The sequence below is a fragment of the Eptesicus fuscus genome, chromosome 1, assembly GCF_027574615.1.
Source record: "Eptesicus fuscus isolate TK198812 chromosome 1, DD_ASM_mEF_20220401, whole genome shotgun sequence".
Lineage (NCBI taxonomy): Eukaryota > Metazoa > Chordata > Mammalia > Chiroptera > Vespertilionidae > Eptesicus > Eptesicus fuscus.
In genome coordinates this window covers 35,770,458-35,788,003 of record NC_072473.1, presented here as the reverse complement: position 1 = coordinate 35,788,003, position 17,546 = coordinate 35,770,458, and the positions used below count along the sequence as shown (strand labels likewise).

Below are 17,546 nucleotides of genomic sequence, written 5' to 3'. Positions count from 1 at the left end.
GACTCAGCTTAGAAAAATAAGAATGGATATTTCTTCTTTGGATATAATGTCAGTCCCAAACTAAAATGTATAAGCCATTGTGATGCCATTCCTTTGGATAATTTCATGAAAAGTATTTAGAATTAGGATTCTTCTATCATGATGGATAAGAACTATTATACTAGTTCTTGCAAATATTCATTTCAAACAAATATAAAACAGTTTTAAAATTACTTCTGTACTAACAAACTAGCTCAGGAGAAGAGTTGTGTCTGTGTGAAATTTTAGTAACTACTACAAAGTTTCCAAAACAAATACTAATATTTAAAGGGATTAACAAAATAACAGTAGTTAGTAATTGTAGTGCAAGATCTCAAACAATACTACAAATATTAATTACATATGCTCCAGGATTTCTTTTGAGTGACATTACATATTAATATTGTTTTGAATATGGTTCATTTTCTTCCTGATTTAATTTTGGCACAATGCTAAATCAATGTGATTAGTCAAGCAAACAGCTAATGAAATGGCATGACTGGAGCTTAGACCTGTAATGTTAATAGACATCTTTGCTCTTACCCTATAGGAACTTGGAAATTCAACCTTGGAAAATTTAAGTGTACATATATTTAAAGTATTACGGTAGTTAGTCTAGGGAATGGAATCTAGGAATTAACTCCCAAATTTCATCCCCATGCTCCCTCACCACCATTTCATTTAATTACTAAAAAGCATTGCTGATTAACTGCATAAAGAATGGGAACATTCGAATAAATAGTCTAATATAGTGGAGAGTCCAGAAAAGCTCAGAATTATATTGTTTTTGATGGAAGACAATTGTAAAACTTTCATTGGAAGGAAGTGTCACAATATGATCTTTAAAGTAAGTTACAAAATCAAAATAGAAAAATCTAAATGTAGTGTCTAAGTACAAAAATTGGAAACAGTCTAAGTTAAATTTGTAAAATGAATCATTAATAGATTATTACCAAATTATACTCCTATCCAGAGAGCTGCTTACTGGTTCCTGTATTGTTCTGGATCTACACTATCCAATACAGTAACCATTAGCCATATGTGGTTATTGCATACTAAATTACTCAAACTTCCAAAAATTAAAAATTTAATTCCTCAGATACTATAGCCACATGTGGCTAGAGGCTACTTTTTTGGATACCATGTTATAGGATAGAACATCTCCATTATCACAAAGTTCTAGTGGGTAGCACTATTCTACATAAAATACAGTTAAAATGAGCCCCAAGAAATAACGTATAATTCCAAATATACTGGATAAAATAAATGAGACATATCTATTTATGTTTTAAAATATCAATGCTAAGTAGGAAGAAAAGGACACATCCTCAAACTGATAAAGGACATCTAATCATAATGAATGGTGAAAGATTGTCTAGTTTACCCCAAAGGTCAAGAACAAGGCAAGGATGTCCAGTCTCACCACTTCAAATCACCATTGTACTTGAGGCACTAGCACTTCAATAGTACAACCTTATTATCCAATGTCACCCCAATAAATTTAATAAAAAGAAAAAAAATTTAGGCCCCAGTCACTGGTCTGCCACTGAGGATCAGCAACTTCTCATAAGCCCCCCTAGCTTGACGTTCTGAGCTGCAGCCTTTTTTCTGCAGGCAGCTTCTGCCCAGGAAAAGGAATCCTATGTATGTCCACTATCCAGAACCTCCACTCTTTCAACCCCTTTGCTGATAACCATAAGGGTGATGATCTACTTCCTGCTGGCACTGAGTATTACATATATCCATATAAGAATTCAACAGAAAAACAGCAGGAAGACCCTTACTACTGTAAGACTGTGTGTAAGGCAAGTTTATGCCAGTCACATACTTTCCTGAGCTTTGGGTTTTACTGCTGTAAATAAGGGTTTACAACCCAGCTTCCCAAATCTGTGCCCAGAAAATTTTCAGAATGTTACACATCAGGTTTGAAAATGCTCCCCATAAGGTGATTCACAATGCCATATTAGCATATGAAAGACTCTGAATAGACCTACACACATATTTTTTAAACTCAGTGATTTACTTGATCAAGGAACTCTTTCATCTAGTAGTGTTGTTGCCCGGCCAGTGTGGATCAGCAGTTGAGCATGGACCCATGAACCTGGCGGCCACAGTTCAATTCATGGTCAGGGCACGAGTTAGGGTTGCAGGCTCCATCCCCAGTAGGGGGCGTGTAGGAGGCAGCCAATCAATGATTCTCTCTCATCATTGATGTTTCTATCTATCATTCTCCCTTCCTCTCTGGAATCAATAAAAAATATTTTTTAAAGTTACTTCAAGATTGACTGATTTAAAAGTAACTGTGGGGAACTGTACCCACAATGAGAAAACTGTCTCAAATAAAAATCTGAAATGACTGCATATTTATCTTGCTTATTTTCTTAGTCAACTCCACTGAGTTTTCATCAAGGTCTGCTCTCTAAATATCCTAAACTTAAGGATCTTGGCTAATATACAGTAGTCCCCCATTATCTGCAGTTTTGCTTTCTGCAGTTTTACCGTATTTTGTAGTTACTTGCAGTCACCCACCGTCTGAAAATATTGAATGGAAAATTCCAGAAATAAACAATTCAGAAGTTTAAAATTAAGTGATGTTTGAGTAGTGTGATAAAGTTTCTCGCCATCCTGCCCCATCCTGTCAGGGGCATGAAACATCACTTTGTCCAGTGTATCCACACTGTATACAATCCCCTGCTACTTACTAGTCATTTAGTAGCCGTCTAGGTTATCAGATGGACTGTCCTGGTATCACAGCGCCTGTTTTCAAGTAACCCTTATTTTACTTAATAATGCTCCCAAAGCAAAAGAGTGGTGATGCTAGCAATTCAGAGACGCCAAAGAGAAACCATAAAGTGCTTCCTTTAGTTGAAAAGCTATGTATGTATAGGGAAAAAAAAACAGAGTATGCGTATGCGTGTGTGTGTGTGTGTGTGTGTGTGTGTTGCAATACTACCTGCAGTTTCAGGTATTTACTGGGGTCTTGGAACATATCCCCCATGGATGGGGCGGGGGAGGAGGGAGCATGGGGAACTACTATTCTACATGAAAATACATCTTGACTGAAGAACAAACCAAGGAGGAACCAAGATGGCGGCATAGTTAAATAACTAATCTGCTGCCTCACACAACAATTTCAAAAATACAACTAAAAGACAAAAACGTCTACCACCCAGAACCACGGGAAAGCTGGCTGAGTGGAAGACTGACAACTAAGAACAGAAAGGAGCACAATCGCTGAAAAGCTGAGGTACGGAGGCACGCGAATCGGGCCGGCGGCGGTCGGCTGGGTGCGCGGCTTTTCTTCAACCCGCAGGGAGACAAGCTCCCGATCACTCTGAAAGCCAGTTTCTGGGGACACTCGGGGGACCCAGGCACCTACGGGGAGAAGCTGGACTCTCGGCCATCTGGTCGGAAAGTGAGAGTGACTTTTTTGCAGAGGTGCGCCCAGCAATCATTGTTTACTGCGCTGGAGCGCGGGGCGCAGGGACTTGGAAACGTGGAAAGGCAGAGACGGCTGACGGCAGCCATTGCCGTTGGCCACGCCCCAGCCTAGTGACGCCCTGAGACCCCGCCCTGCCCTGAGGCCCCGCCCCGCACATTCTACAAACCCGCCCAGGCTCCACACAGCGGCTTTTGCATATAAATGGCCTGTTCTGGAGCAGCCCAACCAAACTAACTGCAGCTCCAGTCAGACTGCTCCAAAACCACCCAAGCAAAGGAGGAGAAAACTAGCCCTTGCTGTAGCTCCTGCTGGGGGACACACAGTACACAAGGGTACACCAAGAGTGTCCACCTCAGGTAACTGGGAGGCTGACCCGTTGAACCAATAGGACACCTAGTACACAAAACTACCCTACCAACTTAGGGAAGCAGAGAATATGAGAAGGCAAGGAAACAGATCACAAACCAAAGAAATGGAGGAGAACAAGCGACTGGACATAGAGTTCAAAACCACGGTTATAAGGTTTTTCAAGAATTTCATGGAAAAGGCCGATAAATTCCATGAGGACCAACTAGAAATTAAACATACACTGACTGAGATAAAAAATATTATACAGAGACCCAAAAGCAGTCTAGAGGATTGCAAGAATCAACTCAAAGATTTGAAATACAAAGAGGCCAAGGACACTCCTCCAGAGAAGCATGAAGAGAAGAGAATTCAGAAAGTTGAAGATAGTGTAAGAAGCCTCTGGGACAACTTCAAGCGAACCAACATCAGAATTATGGGGGTACCAGAAGAAGAGAGAGAGCAAGATGCTGAAAACCTATTTGAAGAAATAATGAACGAAAACTTCCCCCACCTGATGAAAGAAATAGACTTACAAGTCCAGGAAGCGCACAGAACCCCAAACAAAAGGAATCCAAAGAGGACCACACCAAGACACATCATAATTAAAATACCAAGAGCAAAAGACAAAGAGAGAATCTTACAAGCAGCAAGAGAAAAACAGTTAGTTACCTACAAGGGAGCTCCCATACGATTATCAGCTAATTTCTCAACAGAAACCATGCAGGCCAGACGGGAGTGGCAAGAAATATTCAAAGTGATGAATAGCAGGAACCTACAACCAAGACTACTCTACCCAGCAAAATTATCATTCAGAATTGAAGGTCACATAAAGAGCTTCACAGATAAGAAAAAGCTAAAGGAGTTCATCAACACCAACCCAGCATTATATGAAATGCTGAAAGGTATTCTTTAAAAAGAGGAAAAAGAAGAAGAAAGATAAAAATTATGAACAACAAATACATATCTATCAACAAGTGAATCTAAAAGTCAAGTGAATTAAAAATCTGAGGAACAGAATAAACTGGTGAACTTAATAGAATCAGGCATAGAATGGGAGTGGATTGATAATTCTCAGGGGGAAAGGGGTGTCTGTGTGGGGAGTATGGGAAGAGTCTGGACAAAAATCATACACCTATGGATAAGGACAGCGGGGGGCGGGTAAGGGCAGAGGGGGGGTGGGAACTGGGTGGTGGGGAGATATGTGGGGAAAAAGGAGAAACAATTGTAATCTGAACAATAAAGATTCATTAAAAAAAATAAAAAAATAAAATAAAATAAAAAAACAAACCAAAAAAAAAAAAAAAAAAAGAAAATACATCTTGACTGACTTATATCAATTGTAATAGCTCCTCCCCAAATAACATGGTAGATTTAACCCTTTGCACTCGCTTGCTTTTTTCTCGATTCCTTTATTCTACTCGGGATTTAATTTTTTAAATACCCCAGATTTTACAAAGTGCGGCAGTAGAATAAAAAACTGGAGTTTCTTTTCATACAAACTTATTTATTTGTATTTTTTTTATATTTCAAATTATTGATACATTCAAAGAGTATAAAAAGAGCTGCTACCAATGCTAACCGTGTTGAGTCACACTCGACATCCAAGTGCAAAAGGTTAAGATTGTGAAAGCATCAATGCCGGGGACACTAAAATTCCTTAGCAATTACTATAAGAGTAACAAAGTGATCTAAGTCAGAATGTAAAATGCTTACTCTACAAAACCAGCAAAAGTTTGAATGTATATGAGTGCCGAGAACCAATTCCAGCATGTAATAATTACAAGAGTTCCATCAAAAGGTTAATGGGACTTTGAGGGCTCAACAAGGGTGAGCCACATATGTAATTTACCTGTTGGAAATGGCTAAAAGGCACTTCCCCCAAACCTGAATAGGATTGTTAGCTGCCAGACAGCTCAGGGCATTTTATTGCCTCCTGTTGGCCAAACACCTGAACAGCTGTAGGCTATTCCCCAAACTGATAATGCTTCTGTATTCTATCCTTTGATACCTTACCCTTTGAAGTGTATATTTCCACCTTGCCTTGGGACAAATTGTGTTAGAATAAAAGCACAGGTCCTTGGTCAAGGTAAGAGTCTTTCAGTTCCTTTCAGTTGAAGCTCCTCTGACCCCCAATGCCTTTCAAAATTATCTTTCCTCTCCTGACTCTTTAATCATCCACACATCAGCCCCTTTCTCCAGAATGCTGAACCCTTTGTAAGGCGGGGAAAAGAACCCCGGCATATGAGTAGTTAAAAAAATTCTTAACAAAATGGATAAAGGACTTAAACATAAGACGAGAAACCATAAAAATACTAGAGGAATCCACAGGCAGCAAAATCTCAGACATATGCCAAAGCAATTTCTTCACTGATTCCACACCTAGGGCAATGGAAACCAAAGAGAAAATAAACAAATGGGACTACATCAAAATAAAAAGCTTTTGCACAGCATCAACAAAACAACAAGAAAGACCACTGCATGGGAGGACATATTTGCCAATGTTATCACCGATTAGGGTTTAATCTCCAACATTTACAAGGGAACTCATACAACTTAACAAAAGGAAGATAAACAACCCAATCAAAAAATGGGCAACAGACCTAAATAGACACTTTTCGAAAGAAGACATAAGAAAGGCCAAGAGACATATGAAAACATGCTCAAAGTCACTAATCATTGGAGAGATGCAAATCAAAAAGACAATGCGGTACCATCTCACACGTGTCAGAATGGCTATCATCAACAAATCAACAAAGGACAAGTGTTGGCCAGGATGCAAAGAAAAAGGAACCCTCGTGCACTGCTGGTGGGAATGTAGACTGGTGCAGTCACTGTGGAGAACAGTATGGAGTTTCCTCAAAAAACTAAAAATGGAACTCCCATTTGACTCAGTAATCCCACTTCTAGGAATATATCCCAAGAAACTAGAAACACCAATCAGGAAAGATATATGAACCCTTATGTTCATAGCGGCACAATTTACCATAGATAAGATTTGAAAACAGCCTAAGTGCCCATCAGCAGATGAGTGGATTAAAAAACCGTGATACATTTATACAATGGAATACTACGCTGTGGTAAAAAGGAAGGAATTCTTAACATTTGCAACAGCATGGATGGAACTGGAGAGCATTATGCTAAGCGAAATAAGCCAGTCAGAGAAAGATAAATATCACATGATCTCACTCATTTGTGGAATATAATAAACCACATAAACTGATGAACAAAAAGAGATCCAGAGACAGAGAAGCATCGATCAGACCATCAAACCTCAGAGGGAAGGTAGGGGACGGTGGGGGTAAGGAGGAGAGATCAACGAAAGGACTTGTATGCACACACATAAGCCTAACCAATGGACACAGACACCAGGGGTGTGAGGGTATGAGTGGGGAGGGGAGCAACGTAGCGATAAGGATACATATGTAACACCTTAATCAATAAAGAAAAAAAATTTTAAAAAGAATTCTTAAAAAGGGAAGGAAAGAAAGATGGTTACTCTTCAATTCTTCACGTGTGACAACTGAAAATGTTGATATTGTGGCTAAAAATATAACTTTTGAACAAAAATAAATGACTGAATAATAGAAAAAAAGATGGCAACCGGCAGGAAGGAAGGAAGAGAGAGAGTGTGAGTGAGGAACCCATAGAGGAGAGTGTAGACGTGTGTGGTGTGTGTGTGTGTATGAGCTAGGGTCAGTTAGATTCTGCAGGTCTTCCAAGGGGCTGCCTAACCGGGCAGTCCTATATGGCGGAGCCCCGCGCAAAAAGCGGACACTTCTTGGCGGCTGGTGCGGACGCGGAGACCATGCCATCTTGAGAAACAGAGCTGCCTGAGACTCGGATCCTGGCTTCTGACACAAACCAGGACCCTGCAGCCACTGGGGACAGAGAACCGCTATCACAGCTTCAGACCAACAAACAACAAGAATCCAGACTTCCTGGCAGATTTCCGTAAGTCAAAGAGCCTATCCCACTCCCCACAGGCGCGCGGTTAGCGCCATAGTAACTGATAGACCCACCCCTCGCCCAAGCTGCAGAGTGCCCTCAGCCTTGCGATAGCAATAGCGCCAAAGTAACTGATAGACCCGCCCCTCGCCCAAGCTGCAGAGCTTTGCACAGGGACTCCCTCCCTCTTACGGAAGTTGGCACGAGGGACAGAAGCAGCTGCCCCTTGGGGAAATCTGTCAGTGTGCACAGAGGGCTCCCCTTCGGGGAATTTGGCTTGTGGGTCACAGCTACCCCGTTCCACCTTTGGGGAATCATTGAGCGTGCACAGAGGGGCTTCCCTTTGGGGAATTTGGCGCGCAGGACGGACTCCGCCCCCCTTCGGGGAATCTGGGAGAGTGCACGGAGCCAGCTCACCTTCAGGAATTTGAGAGTGTGCGCCCTAGCCGGTTTGGCTCAGTAGAGAGAGCACACACAGGACGCAGCTCCACTTCAGAGAATTTGGCACGCCGGACACAGCTGCCTGGGATCCCTGACTCACAGCGCATTCACGCTAAGAGCCAGCGACCCCAATTGTTGGTTCATGCACACACAGGGACCCTGATTCACAATGAGAAACCGCACAAGGCAACAGAGACTCTGACACTCTAGTCTTGGTGCAGACACAGGGAAACTCTGACTCCTGGCACATGCTAAGGATCTCATTTTCGGCACATACCAACAGTGTGGTGCATACAGGGCCCCTGATTCTAAGTGTGCACACGAGACCACACGGAACACTGGGGACACTGACCCTGGGCAAGTCTGGTTCCCACCAACCAAAGGCAGCCACACGTCCTAGTGTCAGAGCACTTCAGTGAAACTCCGGTGGAGCGAAGTCCCCACAGCACATGGCCCAGGTCCACGCAAACGGAAACTTGAGCTTTCTGGTGATAGCCAGAATGAGGAAACAAAATAACTCACAGAGGAAAGAAAATGTGGAGTCGCCAAGAAAGGAAATTAGTGAATATGAAGCATGCAACATGACTGAAAAGGAGTTCAGAGTAATGGTCATGGAATTTATACATCAGATGGATGAGAAAATCAACAACTTATGCAAGAATCAGGAAGAAATGAAAAGTGATATAGCTACAATCAAAAACACCATGGAAAGTTTTAACAGTAGACTACAAGAAGCAGAGGACCGAATTAGTGAGTTAGAAGATCAGGTACAGAAACAAGCTCAATCTGAACAGCAATTGGAGAAAAGAATTAAAAAGCAGGAGGAAAGCCTAAGGGAGCTTCGGGACAACATGAAACGAAGTAACATGCGTATAATAGGGCTGCCAGAAGGACAAGAAGAGCAGCAGGGATTAGAAAATCTATTTGAAGAAATAATGACAGAAAACTTCCCGGATATTGGAAAGATAAAAGTTACGCAAGTACAGAGAGTCCCAAGCAGGATCAACCCAAAAAGACCCACACCAAGACATGTCATAATTTCAATGGCAAATATAAATGATGAAGAGAGAATCTTAAAGGCGGCAAGAGAGAGACAGAGAGTTACAAACAAAGGAACACCCATCAGATTGTCAAATGATTACTCAACAGAAACAAAACAAGCTAGAAGTGAATGGAAGGAGGTATACAAAGTGTTGCAAAGCAAAGGAGTGAATCCAAGAATACTATATCCAACAAGACTATCAATCAAAATTGAAGGGGAAATCAGGAGCTTCACAGACAAAAAAAGGGTCAGGGAGTTTATCACCACCAAACCAGCAATGCAAGAAATGCTAAAGAGAATACTGTAAAAAGAAGAAATAAACAGGTAAGAAGGACTACAGACACAAAAATAGATATGACTACAAACAAATACCTTTCAGTAATAACTTTAAATGTAAACGGACTAAATGCTACAATCAAAAGACATCGAGTGGCTGAAAGGATAAAAAAACATGACCCATATATATGCTGTCTACAAGAGACCCACCTCAGAACAAGAGACTCACACAGATTGAAAGTGAAGGGATATAAAAATATCTTTCAGGCAAATGGAAATGAAAAAAAAGCTGGGGTAACAATACTTATATCTGACAAAATAGACCTCAAAGTAAATGCCATAACAAGAGATAAGGAAGGCCACTTCATAATACTAAAGGGAGAAATCCAACAAGAAGAAATAATTCTGCTAAACATATACGTTCCCAAAATAGGAGCACCCAAATGCATAAAAAAACTCCTGGAGGATATCAAGGAAGAGATTAATAGCAATTCAATCATAGTAGGAGACTTTAATATCCCACTATCACCATTGGACAAATCCTCTAAACAAAAAATCAGCAAAGAAACAGCAATCCTAAATGACTAACTAGACCAGATGGAATTAATTGACATCTTCAGAACATTTCACCCCAAAGCCACAGAATATACATTCTTCTCAAGTGCACATGGGTCATTTTCAAAGATAGACCATATGCTGGGTCACAGGCAAAATCTCTTCAAATTCAAGAAGATAGAAATTATATCAAGCATCTTCTCAGATCACAGTGGCATAAAACTGGAAATCAACCACAATAAATACAATCCAAAGAAATCAAACACATGGAGACTAAACAGCATGCTATTAAACAAGGACTGGGTCACCAGAGAGATCAAGGAAGAAATAAAAACCATCATGGCAACAAACGACAATGAAAACCCAACAATCCAAAATCTATGGGACACAGCGAAAGCAGTCTTGAGAGGGAAGTACATAGCTCTACAAGCCTATTGCAAAAAAAAACACAAGAAACAATGTTAATAAATTACCTAACCCTACAACTCCAAGAGCTAGAAAAAGAGCAGCAAGAAAAGCCCAGTGTAACCAGAAGGAAGGAAATAACAAAGATCAGAGCGGAGATAAATGACATAGAGACCAAAGAAACAATACAAAAGATCAACAAAACCAAGAGCTGGTTCTCTGAAAAGATAAATAAGATTGATGGACCTGTAGCCAGGCTCACCAAGAAGCAAAGAGAGAGGACCCAAATAAACAAAATCAGAAATGAAAGAGGTGAAATAACAACAGACCCCGCTGAGATACAAAGGATTGTTACAAAATACTACGAACAACTCTATTCCAACAAACTGGAAAACCTGGAGGAAATGGACATATTCCTAGAAAAATGTAACCTTCCAAAAATCAATCAAGAAGAATCTAAAAAGCTCAATAGGCCAATAACTATGGACGAAATTGAAGCAGTCATCAAAAAGCTTCTGGCAAACAAAAGCCCGGGGCCTGATGGCTTCACAGGAGAGTTTTACCAAACATTCAAGGAAGAACTAAAACCTATCCTCCTCAGACTATTCCAAAAAATTCAAGAGGAAGGAACACTTCCAAGCTCCTTCTATGAAGCCAGCATCACCCTAATACCAAAACCAGATAAAGACAACACAATGAAAGAGAATTACAGACCAATATCCCTCATGAACATAGATGCCAAAATCCTCAACAAAATTCTAGCAAATCGGCTCCAGCAGTATGTCAGAAAGATCATACACCATGACCAAGTAAGATGTATCCCAGGAATGCAAGGATGGTACAATATCCGCAAATCAATAAACGTGATACATCACATAAACAAATTGAGAGATAAAAATCACATAGTCATTATCAATTGATGCAAAAAAACCATTTGACAAAATCCAACACCCTTTCTTGATAAAAACTCTCAACAAGGTGGGAATAGAAGGCTCATACCTCAACATAATAAAAGCTATATATGATAAACCCACAGCAAACATCATACTCAATGGACAAAATCTAAAACTATTTCCCCTAAGAACAGGAACAAGACAGAGATGCCCACTCTCACCACTCCTGTTTGACATAGTACTGGAAGTATTAGCCATTGCAATCAGACAAGAAGACGAAATAAAAGGCATCCAAATTGGAAAAGAACAAGTAAAGCTGTCTTTATTTGCAGACGACATGATATTGTACATAAAAAATCTGAAAGACTCCGTCAAAAAACTAATAGACTTAATAAGTGAATTCAGCAATGTAGCAGGATACAAAATTAACGCCAAGAAATCTATGGCCTTTCTATACACCAATAGTGAACTTACAGACAGAGAGACTAAAGAGGCAATCCCATTTACCATCGCTCCAAAAAAATCAAGATACCTAGGAATAAACTTAACTAAGGAGGTAAAAGACCTATACATGGAAAACTACAGGACACTGAAAAAAGAGATAGAGGAAGATGTAAACAGATGGAAGAACATACCAAGTTCATGGATTGGTAGAATCAATATCATTAAAATGTCCATACTACCCAAAGCAATCTATAGATTCAATGCACTCCCCATTAAAATACCAACGGCGCCAAAACCGGTTTGGCTCAGTGGATAGAGCATCGGCCTGCGGACTGAAAGGTCCCAGGTTCGATTCCGGTCAGTGCATGTACCTTGGTTGTGGGCACATTCCCCAGTGGGGGGTGTGCAGGAGGCAGCTGATTGATGATTCTCTCTCATCAATGTTTCTAACTCTCTATCCCTCTCTCTTCCTCTCTGTAAAAAATCAATAAAATATATTTAAAAAAAAAATAAAACACCAACAGCATATTTCACAGACCTTGAAAGAACTCTCCAAAAATTAATCTGGAATAAAAAAAGACCCCGAATAGCCACAGCAATCCTGAGAAAGAAGAATGAAGTAGGAGGGATCTCAATACCAGATTTCAAGCTGTATTACAAAGCCACTATTCTCAAAACAGCCTGGTATTGGCACAAGAACAGACATATAGATCAATGGAACAGAATAGAGAATCCAGATATTGACCCAAACCACTATGCTCAATTAATATTTGACAAAGGAGGCATGAACATACAATGGAATAAAGACAGTCTGTTCAATAAATGGTGTTGGGAAAATTGGACAGATACATGCAAAAAAATGAAGCTAGATCACCAACTTACGCCATACACAAAAATAAACTCAAAATGGATACAGGACTTAAACATAAGACGGGAAACCATAAAAATACTAGAGGAATCCACAGGCAGCAAAATCTCAGACATATGCCAAAAGAACTTCCTCTCTGATACTGCCCCTAGGGCAATGGAAGCTAAAGAGAAAATAAACAAATGGGACTACATCAAAATAAAAAGCTTTTTTACAGCAAAAGAAACTATCAACAAAACAACAAGAAAGCCCACTGCATGGGAGAACATATTTGCAAATGGCATCACTGATAAAGGTTTAATTTCCAACATCTACAGGCAGCTTATACAACTTAATAAAAGGAAGATAAATGATCCAATAAAAAAATGGGCAATGGACCTAAATAGAATCTTTTCCAAAGAAGACAGAAGGAAGGCCAAGAGACACATGAAAACATGCTCAACGTCACTAATTATCCGAGAGATGCAAATCAAAACAACAATGCGATACCATCTCACACCTGTCAGAATGGCTATCATCAACAAATCAACAAACGACAAGTGTCGGCGAGGCTGTGGAGAAAAAGGAACCCTTGTGCACTGCTGGTGGGAATGCAGACTGGTCCAGCCACTGTGGAGAACAGTATGGAGTTTCACCAAAAAACTGAAAATGGAACTCCCATTTGACCCAGTAATCCTACTCCTAGGAATATATCCTAAGAAACTGGGAACACCAATATGAAAGGATATATGCACCCCTATGTTCATAGCAGCACAATTTACAATAGCTAAGATCTGGAAACAGCCTAGGTGCCCATCAGCAGATGACTGGATCAGAAAACTATGGTACATCTACACAATGGAATATTATGCTGCCATAAAAAAGAAGGAATTCTTACCATTTGCAGCAACCTGGATGGAATTGGAGAACATTATGTTAAGTGAAATAAGGCAGTCAATGAAAGAAAAATACCACATGATCTCACTCATTTATGGATAATAAAGAACATTATAAGCTTGAACAAAAAGATAGATACAGAGGCAGTAAAGCATCAAACAGTCTGTCAAATTACAGCAGGAAGGTTAGGGAGAGGTGGGGAAGATAAGAGATCAATCAAAGGACTTGTATGCATGCATATAAGTATAACCAATGGACGCAAAACTCTGGGGGGTGAGAGCATATATGGGAGTGGGGTGGGGGGGGGCAATGGTAAGATACGTATACATATAATACCTTAATAAAAAAAAATAAAAAAAAATAAATTAATTAATAATAAAATATATTCCAATTAAATGTAATAACTGAATTATGAATAAAAGTGAATAATGGAAAACACTGGAGGGTAAAAGCCTGCCCAGGAAAATAAAAAAAAATGTTTAACACGCTAGGTCCAATTAGACCCAACCCAATTTTCTACTTTTCCCAGTAATATCCAGGCTATGAAAAATTGTTAGCAATATACATCAAAGTATCCAATTTACTGTAATAAACCTTATGAATCTTTATGAATGATTTGTCTAAATGTATTTTAAAATTATCTCTAGCCTAAATTTATTTAATCTCTTAGGGTAAATAAGTTCTAAAAGCTAGTATACCTTTTAAAAAGTATTCTTATTTTTCAACTTGAATTTAAGGACTATTCTCTAGGCACTGTATAAAATAATTTTTTAAAAGAGAGAAAATAGCGAAGAGTGACAGTTCCTCACCCAGCTACTTTGTTTTACACATTCTTTAAAATTTAACTTTATTATAAATGGTTCTGCAGCTAGGCCTCCTTGGGAACCACTACTAATACTTCTTCACAGTAGTCACCAGAGAAAACTCAGAAATATTCCAAATAGGACATGTGACTTTCAGGAAATTTTTATTACCTTCTGAAAGCTGTATTTACATAGATCCCTGTAAAATCGTTGCGTTCAACAGATAGATATGTAAATAGTCATCCATATGGTTAAAAATACCTGAAGATATAAAAATGCTTCTGCTAGGAAGGAAGGAGGGAAGAAGGGAGGGAGGGATGGGGGAGAGAGATGGAGAGAGGGAAGGGAGGAAGGAAGGAAAAAAGGAAGGGAGGAAGGAGAAAGAAAGAGAGAGAGAGAGAGAGGGAGAGAAGGAAGGGAGGGAGGGAAGAAGGAAGGGAGGGAAGAAAGGCAAGAAAGAAAGGAAAATATGAGCTAACCTTTTACAAAACTATGATTAAATTTGCTTTAGGTAAAAATGATTTTAAAAATGTGGAACCACCATGAAATTCAAGAATGTAAACAGTTTGTTTATACTTCAAATTTAATTCTCGTACCTATTATTGGCTTTATAATGAGTTCAGGAAGGAACAAATCAAAAATATGTTTATAACTCACATGGACATTACTCACCCACATTTGGAGGTTTCATATAATTTACAGGTAGTTCTGGAGGTCTGCCTCTATGTAGAGCTGCAAAAGCGGACCCATTCCATAGTGTACTCTTACAGTCTATACAAAAAGATTCAAAGGTTAGTCAAGGAGGAGAATAGTGTTTTGGTTTTTTGGTTTTAACTGCACTTCTGAGGCAAATGTCTAATTTTAATTTAATTTGTTAAAATATATTTCTTCCTAAGGTGGAGGGGGTCAATGGGGAAAAAAGGGGACATCTGTAATACTTTCAAGAATAAAGATAAATTTTGGAAAATAGATCTTGTAATTGCTAAAGCCAAAATAAAAATATAATGCATGTATTTAATTATGTTTTAAACCACATACATTATGACTAGTGAATACCAGTACCTTAATATATCATCAGGGTATTTTATTTCTGTGCAGATCTAGAACTGAAGTTTTTATTACACATATATTTGAATCTCATGTAAATATCATGAGATTAATAAGGTTTTAAGTTTACATTGGTCCTTCTTGCCTTTAAGTTTATACATATCTACTTATATAAAACAATATAAGTAAGGATAAAACTACATACATGTATGCCAGATTAAATTCGGAAACATTTGTTCTCAGTGAATGCTCATGTTATGCAGTGTCTTCCAGTTGTGCCATAATAGGTAAATACATATCACATGATAATTGACTATAAATAATTGCGTTTTTTGTCTCCTTTTATGCTTATATCAAAAGAATAAAGCACATAATAAATATTTCTAATTCAACTTTGAAACAAAATATTCTACTACTCTCTTAAAAGCCTCAAATTAACTTTATTGAAGAATTTCCTTAAATTATAAAATAAGATGTTTAAACACTGGTATCATTTATGCAACTATTTATACTTGTATATTAGGATCTTAAACAACATTATGCTAATAATACAAAACACAAATAAATTGATTGCTAGACCTGAAGTATTTATCACACTAAGAGGTATCCTTAACATGTAATTTCATATGTCTATGTTCATAAAACACTATTTTATATTTTTTATATATTAGGGTTCCATGTAAAAATTTAGGAAAAATATGTAAAAGACTGGAAAAAAAACACAGTGGTAGAGAAACTGTATTGAACAGGTACTGATGGGTTGATATGCTTGCTTAACTGTATTTTTTAAATATACAATATTATTTGTCAATTTTTATACCTCAATAAAGCTGAGGAATAAAACCCATTAAACCCTCTAGCACGTTTTCGATCATTTAAACAATTAACAGCCTCTGGCCCTGTAGATCAGTTGGTTAGATTGTTGTCCTGATATGCCAAGGTTGTGGGTTTGATCTGGGGTCCGAATCAACCAATGAATACATAAATATTTGAAACAACAAATTTATTTATTTCTCTCTCTCTCTCCCCATTTGCTCTCTTTCTAAAAATCAATAATAGTAATGTATTTGACGTATATATTTATCAACTCTCAGAAAATAAAAAGAGTTGATACCAGAAAGAGCCAAATAATACGAAAAAAATAAACAATTAATAAAACAATGGACCTACAGAAAGGAACTGCTAAAATTAAAAAGTAATTTTAAAAATTGCCCTGGCTGGTGTTGCTCAGATGGATGGGCATTGACCCATGCAGTAAAAGGTTACCAGTTCAATTTCCGGTCAGGGTACGTGCCCGGGTTGCAGACTAAATCCTCGGTAAGGGGTGTGTAGGAGGCAGCAGATTGATGATCCCCTCTCTCAGCAGTGTTTGTTTGTTTTTTCTCTCTCAAAAAAATCAATTTTAAAAATACTTAAAAAATAATAATTTTAAAAAATAAATATGTTTAATTCTATTTTCCATAACATAATTTCATTTACTTGTTATAAAATATTCTATGTGATTAGGATGATATCAAGACTCATAAATATTAAAAACATTGAAATGTAGTTTATACTATACTAATCAGAGCAGCAATCTTTTAAGATCTCTATTCCAGAGTATTACAGAGATTTTATATCCTTTACCTCTACTGCTTTACAAAATAGGACTCCTTTTAGGTCTCTAAAAACTTATTTGTACTAGAAAAATTTGGTACTTAGAAAAGCATGCAAACATTTACTTAACTTAAAAATATGCTGTTCTCCACTCACAACTCAGAAAACCGAAAATCTTACCTTTGGCATCCCGTAACAGAGACTGCCGACCAACACCGAGCAATGTCTGTACCCCAGGAACACTCTGAGGGATCTCCTTATCTAGTATGGGACCAATCCGCTCACAAATTTTAAGGAGGTAGTCTGGAGGAATGTGTGCATTGGCTGCCACCTAAAAACCATAAATAAAATACAGGAAAACAAACTTGTTTTAAAAACATTAATCTATTCCATTACGAAACTGTTCTATCATGAAACAAAGTCCAATTTTAAGTACATTAAATTTCAAGAATAATATTTTGAATATTTAATATGTAAACAAAATATAAGAAACAGCTACAAAATTTTAAATAGTATAATTTAAATAATATTATATTTATAGGACACG

The 17,546-nt window shown here is 38.3% G+C and overlaps 1 protein-coding gene across 1 annotated transcript in view; it reads right to left on the bottom strand.

Annotated features, from left to right (window-relative positions):
* Positions 1 to 17,546, bottom strand: part of BRWD3 (bromodomain and WD repeat domain containing 3) — a 170,256-nt gene that overhangs the window by 126,322 nt on the left and 26,388 nt on the right. The window contains exons 5-6 of the mRNA XM_008155335.3: positions 17,180 to 17,330; positions 15,029 to 15,127 (exon numbers count right to left, since the gene is read on the bottom strand). Of these exons, the coding sequence (XP_008153557.2) occupies positions 15,029 to 15,127; positions 17,180 to 17,330 (250 nt within the window). The remainder of the gene's footprint in view (positions 1 to 15,028; positions 15,128 to 17,179; positions 17,331 to 17,546) is intronic.